Raw genomic sequence first — 12,960 nt, forward strand, 5'->3', positions numbered from 1 at the left:
ATTCATTGAGATGAGGGCGTAAGGGTATGAAACTAAGTCCTTTGCTGAGCACTGAACGTTCAGCATCGGAGAGGGGAAGGTCAGGGGGTATAGTGAATACACGGCTGGGGCTGGGATTGGAAGATGGGGTAGGCACGGAGGGACAAGCAGGGGTGGAGGGTCCCAGATAGGTGTTGGTGTCGATGAGTTGTTGGAGCTTGCGTTCCTTAGCACTTGAGAGAAAAAGTTTCTTGGATGTCCAATCCCTCTACACCTCCATCCCCCACCAGGATGGTCTGAGGGCCCTTAGCTTCTTCCTTGAACAGAGGCCTGAACAATCCCCATCCACCACTACTCTCCTCCGTCTGGCTGAACTTGTTCTCACACTGAACAATTTCTCCTTTAACTCCTCTCACTTCCTCCAAATAAAAGGTGTGGCTATGGGTACCCGCATGGGCCCCAGCTATGCCTGTCTATTTATGGGGTATGTGGAACATTCCTTGTTCCAGTCCTACTCCAGCCCCCTCCCACAACTCTTTCTCCGGTACATCGATGATTACTTCGGTGCTGCTTCATGCTCTCGTCGGGACCTGGAAAAATTTATTAATTTTGCTTCCAATTTCCACCCCTCCATCATTTTCACATGGTCCATCTCTGACACTTCCCTTCCTTGACCTCTCTGTCTCAATTTCTGGTGATAGACTGTCCACCAATATCCATTACAAGCCTACCGACTCCCACAGCTACCTCGACTACAGCTCCTCACACCCCGCTTCCTGTAAGGACTCCATCCCATTCTCTCAGTTCCTTCGCCTCCGTCGCATATGTTCTGATGACGCTACCTTCAAAAACAGCTCCTCTGACATGTCCTCCTTCTTCCTTAACCGAGGTTTTCCACCCACGGTCGTTGACAGGGCCCTCAACCGTGTCCGGCCCATATCCCGCGCATCCGCCCTCACGCCTTCTCCTCCCTCCCAGAAACATGATAGGGTCCCCCTTGTCCTCACTTATCACCCCACCAGCCTCCGCATTCAAAGGATCATCCTCCGCCATTTCCGCCAACTCCAGCATGATGCCACCACCAAACACATCTTCCCTTCACCCCCCCGGCGGCATTCCGTAGGGATCGTTCCCTCCGGGACACCCTGGTCCACTCCTCCATCACCCTCTACTCCTCAACCCCCACCTATGGCACCTCCCCATGCCCACGCAGAAGATGCAACACCTGCCCCTTCACTTCCTCTCTCCTCACCGTCCAAGGGCCCAAACACTCCTTTCAAGTGAAGCAGCATTTCACTTGCATTTCCCCTAACTTAGTCTACTGCATTCGTTGCTCCCAATGCGGTCTCCTCTACATTGGAGAGACCAAACGCAAACTGGGCGACCGCTTTGCAGAACACCTGCGGTCTGTCCGCAAGAAAGACCCAAACCTCCCTGTCGCTTGTCATTTTAACACTCCACCCTGTTCTCTTGCCCACGTCTGTCCTTGGCTTGCTGCATTGTTCCAGTGAAGCCCAACGCAAACTGGAGGAACAGCACCTCATCTTCCGACTAGGCACTTTACAGCCTTCCGGGCTGAATATTGAATTCAACAACTTTAGATCTTAAACTCCCCCTCCCCCCATCCCCACCCCGTTTCTTCCCCCTCCCCCTTTTTTTCAATAATTTATATAGATTCTTCTTTTCCCACCTATTTCCATTATTTTTAAATCTAAAACTAAAACTTCGTTAGTCTTTCCACCCCACCCCCACTAGAGCTGTACCTTGAGTATCCTGCCATCCATTCTTAATTAGCACTTTTCTTAGATAATATCACCACCTTCAACACCTCTTTGATCCTTTTGTCTGTGACATCTTTTGATTATCTGCTCCTATCACTGCTTGCTTATCCCTACAACCACCCCACCCTCAATTTCTCTCTCCCCCGTCCCCCACCTTAGACCAGCTTATATTTCACCTCTCTCCTAACTATACTTCAGTTCTGCCGAAGGGTCATGAGGACTCGAAACGTCAACTGTTTTCTTCTCCACCGATGCTGCCAGACCTGCTGAGTTTTTCCAGGTAATTCTGTTTTTGTTTTGGATTTCCAGCAACCGCAGTAGCTTTTAGCTTTTTGTTGTTTTCTTTCTTTTGGTGGTATCAGTTGGGGAAGTAATGTTGGCCAGGACACAAAGAAATCACTGCTCTTCTTCGAATGCAATGTGATCATTTATAACCACCTGAATCAGTTTAGCATTGACTAATGCCATACACAGTGCTTTGTGTAAGCGTTTTCTTGCTAAAAACACCGATCCAGAATTGTCATAGAACAAACCAAAATTACATGAGACAATTGCTTTTTTCTCCCCACAGTTACTATTTACAGCATGGCATCAAATATGAAATTGTAGAAGAAAATAAACATATGCCAAATTGATGAGATTTGCAGACTTTAGCATTCCCAATGTAAAGAATCATCCCTTACTGAAGTTAGTTACATGTCTATTTCTTTAGAGGGACAGGATAAAGTTACTCGTAAATTACTGCACAAAGAAAAAATACTTGGCTACTTTGTTAGCTGTGACTCAGTGAGTAGCACTCTTGCCTGTGTTCAAATCCCACGCCAGAGACTCCAGCACAAAAATCTAAGCTGACTGTGCAATACTGAGGGAATGCTGCATTGCTAGAGGTGCCATCTTTCAGATGAGACGTTAAGCGCAGTCTGTCCCCTCATGTGGATGCAAAAGATCCCATGACACTACTTCAAAGAGGAGCAGAGGAGCTATCCCTGCTGTGCTGACCAATATTTATCCCTCAATCAACATCACAAAAACAGATTGTCTGGTCATTATCACATGCTGTCTGTGGGACCTTGCTGTGTGCAAGTTGGTTGCTGCATTTCCTGCATTAGAATAGTGACTACACTTAAGTACTTCATTGGCTGTAAAGTGCTTTGAGGTTGTGCAAGGCACTATATAAATGCAAGTCTTTCTTCCTTTCTTTGCATTAACTCTAACTTGTAAACAAAGGTTGATTACCTGAAACAGAAGAACAAAATATCAACATTCATTCTCATGCACAAATGATGCATCATATTTGTGCTTTGGTTGCTGTAGTGTATATCAGATTTTAAAAAAAGACCTCACTGATGGCACTTCATGTTTAATGGCAGAGTTCAGCATCAAGTCTACATGGGTGTAATTTGGTTAAATTACATGCTTACCAGAGCAGAAGAGCAGGACAAGGTAGGTCAGTGGAGGAGGAAGTGTATTAATTCACTTAACACCTTAGTTGGCTAGAATAGCATATCTCACCATTTCTCAATTCGGAACTTGCATGGAGCATGTATATATGTGTGCTAGTTTTATACTGTACAGTACAATGTAAAAAGTAGCCAATTATTTAATCTGACCTGATGCTTTTGTAACATTTCAGAACGTTTAGTTACCACAGCAAAGAGTTTAACACCTGAATGAATAAAAAAAATGCAAGGCATAAATATGAATTGCTTGTATTCCCTTTATTTGGTTCTTTTCACTTATTACAGTCACCAAAATTAATGACAGCATAATAAAATTGCTCATGTGCTTGTTGTGGATAGGGACCATTTTATGTCAAGTAAGTGTTAAATTACTGGGCAGCTTACAGAATGCACAGTTCAACCTTCTCGGTTGTAGTGCCATTCTGAGCAGTATGATTTATCACAAAAAAGGTTACAAAATCGGAACCTAAACATTAATATACATTTTAACTGTCACAATAATACCTATCATGATAAATTGCATTCCAGCCAATAACAGACCCATCCTAGCAGAAAAGGCAGCAGGTGAATTTTGCAAAACATTGCACAGCATGCTGGTGATACCACTGTGCTACCATGACATTATTTGTGACTCCTCTTTCTATCCATTTAAGTGGAAATGGAGATGATTCACAGTCAAACTCTTGGTCATTTCTGACAGCTTAAACTGCCCACATAAATTTTTGAAAGTCTATATACAACAATAAGTATTAAAATAAGGTATGACCGTCAACAGCCCACCAAACATTAGGTTTATATTTTTAAAGATACTCTCTGTTCAGCACTTAACTCCATAATTTTTCTGTCCAAGGGAAATTACACATTGGTTGTGCTGAATTGAGATCACCAGTATGAAAAGTGCATGTTTTTGGAAGTTACAAAATCAGTTCTGCCTTCTCTCAGGATAGGTCTATAACTAACTGTAAATTAGTTTATACTTCAGGGGTGGGAACGTAATAAAAATACAACTGTGCAATACTAGCCTCAGCTAAAAACCTTTGGGTAGTCTCACATACCTGACATGTTGAATTCTCAATTTTCAGAAAAAATTGTAGTAGTTCACAAGATATTTGTGAACACAAAGCTTAACATTATTTCAGAAAAATACAATAAGCATAATTTTCACTTAAAATGTCTTCATATTTTCACTTGTGGAAAGGACCAGACACACCTGCAAATTAGGTTTCAGGAGTGCTTTAACCATATTGGCCAAACTAACCCTCTGAATACTCAATGATACTTTGGAAAGAAAAATTTAAAATGCAAAAGAATTACTTCATATTTCCATACAAAAACCATCACTTAGTACTGTAATTTCTTCATTAATATATTACGATGCAAGCATATCAAACAATGTTTACCGTGGAGACCAGGTAACAGAAGATCAGGGCCAACATTGTTACCCTTTTGTTCCTGTGTTGCCCTCCTTATATCTCATTGGCAAATGGACACAATCCACAACAACACTTAAGCATCCAAAAAATTTTTTAACCAACTAAAAACTGAATGTTACACAAATAAAATGTTGCACATGGTTGTGGATGAGTGTTTCTCTGCACCAGAAATAGACCTGTTAGGTACTGCACCAATGGAAACAGCTTCAGTAAAGATGACTCACAGTAAAGTACGTAACCTATAAGCTTAGTTATGTGCAGGACCAATGATTCACTCTAGGTAGAAGTTTATAATCCAAGTTTTACTTGTACCTATAGTTACCAAGAATCTATTGAGATGGATAATCAATCAATAGCCCAGTCTCATCAGGGGTCCATTTTAAGTACCCTAATTTCCTGAGAAAAACCTGCAGCCTTAAAACAAAAGGGAGATAGAGTGGATTCTAAAATGGTGTAACATTTTAAATGAAATGTACTTCGAAGTAAAAACAATGGATTTTCTAAATAAAATTGTGCATAAAATCTTTGTAGTTCGACACACCAAAAATATGGCTACACGAACAGCTTACAGCACATTGAACGCAACGGGTAAAGCTGGTAATTGGTAAACCTCTGAAATCAAGATTTACTTCAAATTAATTTCTGTCCTAATTAAGACTAACAGCTGTGGCTTCCAATTCAGAAATTGAGGTACTTTGTCACTGCTCACATTACTAACTTTCCAACAAAGTCATTGAAACCTGAAGAATTCTCCTTGCTGTCTGATGGGCCTGATCGGATGACTGCTAACTTACTCTTCTTCACTGCTCTTGCCTAAATTGAAAACTTCATGATGTCTCAGAGTCCTTTTGCCCACTTTTTACTTGACAATTTGAACTAGTTCAAGAATTTTGTTTAGAAGCCTTCCAAAGTGCTTTGCTGTAAACTTGCCAACGCCGAATGCTTTGAAATACGAGATCCGCTTCCTGCCTTACCTCGTGTTCTAAGAGGTACTGGTAACAAACCTCGAATGCTGATCTCTCAGTATATGGCATGACTATGACAGAAGCCTTCAACTGTACAAAACCCTTCCCCTATTAACTGGGTTGCTTTGCCTAGATCCAATATAAATGGTGCCTCCACAAATGACCCATTCACCTCTATCGTGTCTGAAGTGCCATTTTATCTCATGGTACAGCTGCTAAAATTCAGACGATGACCACCTCCTGTTGTGTCATCTGGATCTCAAAAGCTCAAACTAGATCTGAATTTGAACACGTTTTTTTTTCTGTGAACTATCAGGTCCTAATTCTACCCAGTTTAATAATGCAACTGCTTCATTTACATTTTGCAAACATTATTACATTTAAAAACATGCTACGTTTCCTACCATTTTTGTATTCCCTTAAAAAGGTACATAGAAACAGTTTTTGCACAATCAGATCCAAAAGCTCTTACATACTGTTATCGAAAGTGCAATTAAAAGGTGAGGAAAGCCTGCAGGCCACTTCCTCATCCCAACAGTACCCAACGACAGTGACTACACCATGCATTCAGGTTGATCAAAACAAAAGGAAAAAAAAAATAAAGAAAAAAATTATCGTATGACTCGCAATTATAACACTGGAGATGAATGAATCATGTCTCGAGTTGAGTTTCAAATTATATCAGCAGCCCACCAAAATCTTGAAGTAATTGTTGCTTTTTCATTCTGGAACTTTTTAAAAACTTGAACTCAACACTGCCTTGATCCCACTGAGAGAACTAACCCTATTTAATGCAGATTTCAGGTGTTTATTTCAAAGACGATGCTTTCGTGGATTCCCACAGAAAAGGAAGTAAAAACTTTGCATGGTGCATTTGCCAAGTCCACTAGTATGAACTTCACAGCAAAAAAGAGTACCAATGTCAGAAGCCCAAAATGCTGGGCAGAAAAGTCATGATCTTAGACAACAGCGGATGCCTGCCACAAAAGGGATGGATTTCTGAATTAATTATGACTGGAAAGTTGCAGAACACGCTTGTAAATCTCACAGCAGTTTCCAGAGTCACTTATGGCGCTGAATGGTTTTCCTCTTCCGCCTCTTGAAGAAACAACAGCACCTTAAAAAAAAAACACAATTATTTCATGGCTGAGAGAAAGGTCCTCTGTTACTGCTAAAGGTTTTAGTTGACTGAAAAAGATCTCAAAGCTCCTGCTGGTATCAGCCAGAATTATACCACAACTAGAATCTAACTTTCTCCTTTCTGCTGGCAATGAAGGCAACTGGAGTTGAATGGGCAACAGCCAAATGAAAACAAAAGAAAGTGAAAATAATGGATAGTGAATTGAAGAACTTTATTTCTGGTCAAAGATATTTTTAGGTGTTAATATATTTATGAACAATAAATTCACTACCACATGAAGAGGAAAAGCAGCTTTATGCATTAAAATAAAATCAATTTACCTTGTGCTCACCAACATTATGCTAATATGAGTCAATGAATCATATTTCTGCTTTGGGCACTGAGTATTAGCATCAAATGTTCTCTTGACAAGGCAGATGGAAAATAAATCCTCCTTTACTATTAAAAATGGTGCGATCACCATTGCTTCAGCCGAACAGTCCCTAATGCCCCACCCACCCTCTCACAATTTTGCTCAGGTTGTATTGACTTCTGAGCAAGTTTTGTGTTACCTGTGCCTACTAGCTACAGAGTTAAAACCGTTGCAATTCATTTCACATTGGACTCATATAACCACCAGAAAGGGAGAGTTTTCACTCATCAATCTCATGTCAAAGGCTAAAGGACATGTACAAGCTAACCCACTGAAATACCAAATTCTGTTCCTGTGCTAATAATAAAAACTACTTCACAAAGAACATGTTAATTGACAATATATTCACGTGTAGAAATTTAGAAAATTCAACAGATGCCTCATTTTGATAGGTGTACAAGGCATTCAGTATTGAATGTGAAACAAGATAAAGCTACAAGATGAGGGAGTTAATTTGGAAAGTAATCAATGGCAAAATGGTTGGATCTGCTCTGGGCTACCTACACAGGTATAGGCACTGCACCTTCACTAACTTGCTGAATGATTGGTTTGCCTCTATTTTCAACATCTTTTGTCAAATATAAAGCCTGTCTTCCATGTATAACAAGCACCTTTGTATCTAAAAGTGACTTATGATAAGGCACCCAGTAATGTTGCACTGAAAACAGCTGTGAGAGTGGGCAATTCTGGCTTCAGTTTTCCTCTATTCTTATTGGGAAGTGCCTATTTTCACTAAATGTTTTCTTTAAACTGAACAACTGAGATTGGAACTTTATAATGTGGTAGAATAATGCTATGAACTCACATACCACTACACTCTAGATGATGTATATCAATGTTTCAAGTGCACTGCACCACCAAACCTATCCTTTCGTGGCTGTATGTTTAAGGAGGTCAACAATTTCCCATAGAATCAGAAGGGAAGAATCACAGGAAGAGTGATTCTAGACCACATTGTACACAGCCACAACTGGGAATAATTTGTGATATGGATGAATTCTTAATTGTTAGAAAGATTTAAAATGTGAAATGAGAAACATTCTGAAGTAATAGTCTTTCCAAAATATGATTCATACCCAAGTATTTCAGAGAGAAATTCAAAAAAGCTTAAATTTTGCAGGTGTACTAGATGGTCCCTCCATCAAAACGCTAATACAATTCAGCCTCAGCACCAAGGCATGGAGCCATCGTGAATTCCTATCTCTGTGGCTGAAGTGCTGTGAAGGTTAAAATTGGTCTAATTTTAGCCACAAATGTAGGGAAAGGTTTTCAGAAGCTCGGAATAAACCACACATTTTAACTCAAGAACTAAGGGAGGAGAAGAAAAATGGTCCAAACCTCATGCCTGAATAACTGACTTGACCTATTTGGAATTCTACACTTCCATCATCATTTAACTTGCAAAACACAGAACTAAAAGACTGACTTGCTTTTAAGTCATTTATAGCTCAACAGATTTGAGACAGAGTCCTTGATTCCTCTCTCCCCCTTTGCTCTCTTCAATAAACCCACTCCATTCTGAATGCATAGAATTTTGTGAGGTCTGTTGCAGAATGCCATGTCACTGTATGCCCTTGTAGGCTGGCAGGAACAGAATGTAATACAAATATTACTGATGGAGTCTTTGTAAAGCTGAATAAATTAAACAAAATCAGCTTTCAGCACTAATGAAATGTACTTTGCGGCTTTCAAAGCACACATTTGTAATTATATTCAAAAATGAATTTCTGTCCATTTTTAGCATGAAGTGTTGTGATCAAGTTGATATGTTTTTGCCATAGAGGTAAAGCTTCAAAACCACATACATGGTTTGTCTTGGATGCATACCTCTAGCTTAAATCATAAGATATGCTGTATCACTCATCTTTTCAAAGCAAACAATAATTAAGGATTCATATTTGCTTAATATTCAAAAATAACTAATTTATGTTGAAGGTTAGGAGAAATTCATACTTTGTATCATCTGCCACTTCAATCTCTGCCGGGGCTGTGATGGGTGCATTGGAGTGTCCTGCTGTGGGGTCATCTGTGTTAAGCTCTCCATTTGTTGAACTGACCACCTTAAAAAAAAATACAGAAAATAATTTGAAGAATTGTGTAATTTTCTGCTACTTATTGTTATGTACGATGTACTATACATTTAAAGATTCAAGAAAAAACACTTGCAAATGATGAAGCTAAAATCACCCTAAGTTGAACCAGTATTTTCACCCACCAAGAGATAGGGCAAATAAAATTAAAAACAGAAACTATGCAATTCCAGTCAAAGCAACCACAAGTATCCATTGTTCAATAACAATCAGGTGACGAGATGAAAATACTGTAAAAATAATCAACATTAGTCAACTATCAGCACTTAAATGCTGGATGAAGATTATTGAAAAATGTTTACAACTGCATAGTAAAGATGACCATCTCATGGATAGATGTCTATTTACTTTGATGGCATATATCTATTTATGATACTTGCGTACACAAAGGAAATATAACTTTTTAAAATCGTCACAACAATATGGTTCCTGCCTGCAATTCTTGATACATCGAATTCCTGATCTCGACTCTGTTGTGGGGAATTACTTAGAGAAGACCAGAAAACATCTTTAGCGTCGGAGGGGAAATTCTGAGTGACCAGTAGACTTGAGCAAGTCAACTTGGGTCAGCTGGCAGTATTCTTGTCTATGGGTCAGATAACAATTTGGTCCCACAGCAGGTGCTAAACTGAGATTCTGAGATGCAGTACTAAGGGATCGCTGCAATACTGGCAGGTTTACTCCTGTATGTAAAACATACAGGTTCCATTCTGTCTCTTTCACTGCACTATTTGAAGAAAAACAGAAAATTCTCCTGATGACCTAACCAGCATCGCCAGAAAGTAAATTAACTGGGTATGTACCCACCAAGAATTTGATTAATCAGTGATTCATTTCATTTACATGTGGGACGTTTTTGCTGCGTGAAATGCTTTCTCCAAATACTCACGCACCTTTTAGTAACTGATTACAGAGCTGAATTGGCAGAGGCCTAGAAACAGGCCTCGGACCACTCCTTGGCTAGGAAAGACCATGGTAGGATAGGGAGAGGGCAAGAAAGATTGGGTTTAGCCTGTTGCATATATCCAAACATCTGAACTCCCACCTTGCAAAGATAAAAATCCAAGCAGCAACCTGTGTAAGAAGGAAGAAATAACTGCTTTTATATAGCATATGTCCTCAGGATGCCCAAAAATGTTGTATAGCCAATGGATTACTTTTCGAAGTGCAGTCACTTATATACTGCCAGTCTGGCCTGGCATAGGCTCATATCAGCACCCGTCAACTGCTCAATGAACAATATTTCCTTAGGAAATAATCCCTGTCCATTCCATGATAGCATTTGTATTAAGATAACATGATTAGTGATGGCAGATTTGAATAAATTATTTGTGGCACAATTAACAATTCTTAATCAGGCAGATTTAAGCTACTTGAGTGCATGACTGATGATTGACCTTGTTTCCTGGTTCATTCAATAGAATCTGAAAGGGTCGGCCAATCAGAAGGCTCTTCCCACTTAGCTCCAGATAATCTGGTAGTCAAATTCCCTAACATATAGGCTGGACTTAGTTAGATAATTAGTAGAAAGCTCATCAGTGCTGAAACACTCTACTGCTTTAGCTGGTTGACCTCTAGCAGACTTTGGTTAACTTTTGCCAATCTATACTCAAATTTTCTTGGTTTAGAAAAGTTGGTTATATCTCCACGTGCAGAGCTGATGTGATCCACACTTGCAAGGAGAAGCTTTTCTGAAGTGAATTTCTCAATGGTTTCATTTTGAAACTCGAGCACAGTATTGGGCTTTCATCCATGCCAAACATTAGCTTGATTAAAAATAAATCTCCTTTGACTTTTTTTGCCTTTTGATTAGCCTATTTCCTCACTGTCTGAAATGAAAATCTCTGATTCACTATGGGCAGTTAGTCGACTACGCCATGGTATCCAATAAACTGTTTCGTCCATTCACACACATGAACTCAAGTATCTAGTTATTTTATGCAATTGGTCGCATGTGCCAAATTAGTGTAAGGATTTCCTCTCTGAGGTAGGAAATCTTTCTGGCGCTAGAGGAATTCAGTCACTAAATTTGGGATAGATTGGATGCAACAGTGAAGTTTGAGCAGAAGTACTTGTGCGCTTACCGCCTGAAGGGAATTATTAATTTACTCTACCAGGAGAATGACAGAAAGCTCAACATGAAGGAGCTTGCAAAGAAACACTTCAGCAGACCTTGGGGAAACAACAAATTTTTATCAGATGTGGCTAGTTTGCTGACTGAGCCTGGTGAATAACAGGTGGAAGCACAATTCACAGAATCAGCTGTTGCAATTTTCCTCAAGAGACAGTGATTTCCTGTTGGCGGAGGTGATTTTCATGAGTTTCTAACATCCTTTCAGATCCCACTCTGCAATCTCAAATGTCACCATTCAAAAAGAAAGATTGCCCTGGTGCTTGCTTTTCCTGTGTGTCCTGATGGCGTAACGTGCATTGCAGTTCAGAGGTTAAATACAGGCTTTTGTCAAGAGAAGCTTTGATTCTTGGTTATACTGAAAGATGAAAGTGTAACAAACCACTGAGCTTACTCAGTGAAAAGAAGCATAGAATCATACAGCACAGAAGGCAGCCATTTGGCTCATTGTATAGATCTTTCAAAAAGCCCATGCACAATTAATCTCACTCCGATGCTTCGCCCATAGCTCTGCAAAGGCGGGTGTGTACTTATATTGTGCCCTAGATGATAACAGGACATTGCAAAGCACTTCACAGCCACTTAATTATTTTTGAAACGTAATCACTGTTACAATATAGTGAAGCACAGTAATTTGTACATTGCAAAGACCACGCAAACAGCAATGGAGATGAACTACCAATAAAACTGTTTTAATGATGCTGGTTAAGGGATAAATGTTGACCAGGACAACTGGCGAACTCCCGTTAAAGGAGCTTTGGTGAGTTGCTGCTGTGCATCGTGTAGATGGTACGCATTGCTACCACTGTGTCAGTGGTAGTGGGAGTGGATTCTTAAAATCATGCCTTGGAATCTTTTGCTCCTATCCCAGGGGGCATGTGCGATCTCTGTTCATTCAAAAGATGGCACATCTGACAAGCGTAATACTGTGGAGTGTTACATTAGATGTCAGTCTAGATTATGTGCTCAAGTCTCTGAATGCTCCTTGAACCCACCAACGTCTGGCTCAAAAGGAGCAGGGGAAATCTGAAGGATGATTTACTCTGTGTCAATCTTATGTATCCCTTCTAGCAGTTTTTAAAAATTCTTTCATAGGATGTGAGCATTGCTGGCTAGGCCAGGATCTATTGCCCATCCCAAATTGCCCCTGAGGAGGTGATGGTGAGCTTCCTTCTTGAACTGCTGCAGTCTTTGTGGTGTATACTCTCAGCGCTGTTAGGAAGGGAATTCTAGAATTTTGACCCAGTAATAGTGAAGGAATGGCGATATAGTTCCAAGTCAGGATGGTGTGAGACTTGGAGGGGAACTTGCAGGTGGTAATGTTCCCATGCATCTGCTGCCCTTGTTCTGCTAGGTGATAGAGGTCATGAATTTAGAAGGTGCTGTCGAAGGAGCCTTGGTGATTTGCTACAGTGAATTTTGTTGATGGTACACACTGCTGCCACTGTGAATCAGTGGTAACTCTTTGAGTTATCAACAGTCACAGATTGTAACTCTTTCGAGTACATTCACAGTTCTTGGTTTCCGGGAGTGGGACATGAACCCACAACCTTCTGATTCAAAGGCGA

General features: G+C 40.2%; 1 protein-coding gene across 4 annotated transcripts in view; it reads right to left on the reverse strand.

The window, feature by feature from the left end:
* Positions 1 to 3,459: 3,459 nt before the first annotated feature.
* The window catches only part of LOC144688897 (casein kinase I), a 93,341-nt gene continuing 83,840 nt past the window's right edge, over positions 3,460 to 12,960 (reverse strand). For all 4 annotated transcript variants that reach the window (XM_078555918.1, XM_078555919.1, XM_078555916.1 and 1 more), the window contains 2 exons: positions 9,125 to 9,231; positions 3,460 to 6,735 (listed from right to left, as the gene is read on the reverse strand). In XM_078555918.1, coding sequence (XP_078412044.1) covers positions 6,681 to 6,735; positions 9,125 to 9,231 — 162 coding nt within the window. In that variant the 3' untranslated portion in view covers positions 3,460 to 6,680. The remainder of the gene's footprint in view (positions 6,736 to 9,124; positions 9,232 to 12,960) is intronic.

The sequence above is a fragment of the Cetorhinus maximus genome, chromosome 13 (assembly GCF_964194155.1).
Source record: "Cetorhinus maximus chromosome 13, sCetMax3.hap1.1, whole genome shotgun sequence".
NCBI lineage: Eukaryota > Metazoa > Chordata > Chondrichthyes > Lamniformes > Cetorhinidae > Cetorhinus > Cetorhinus maximus.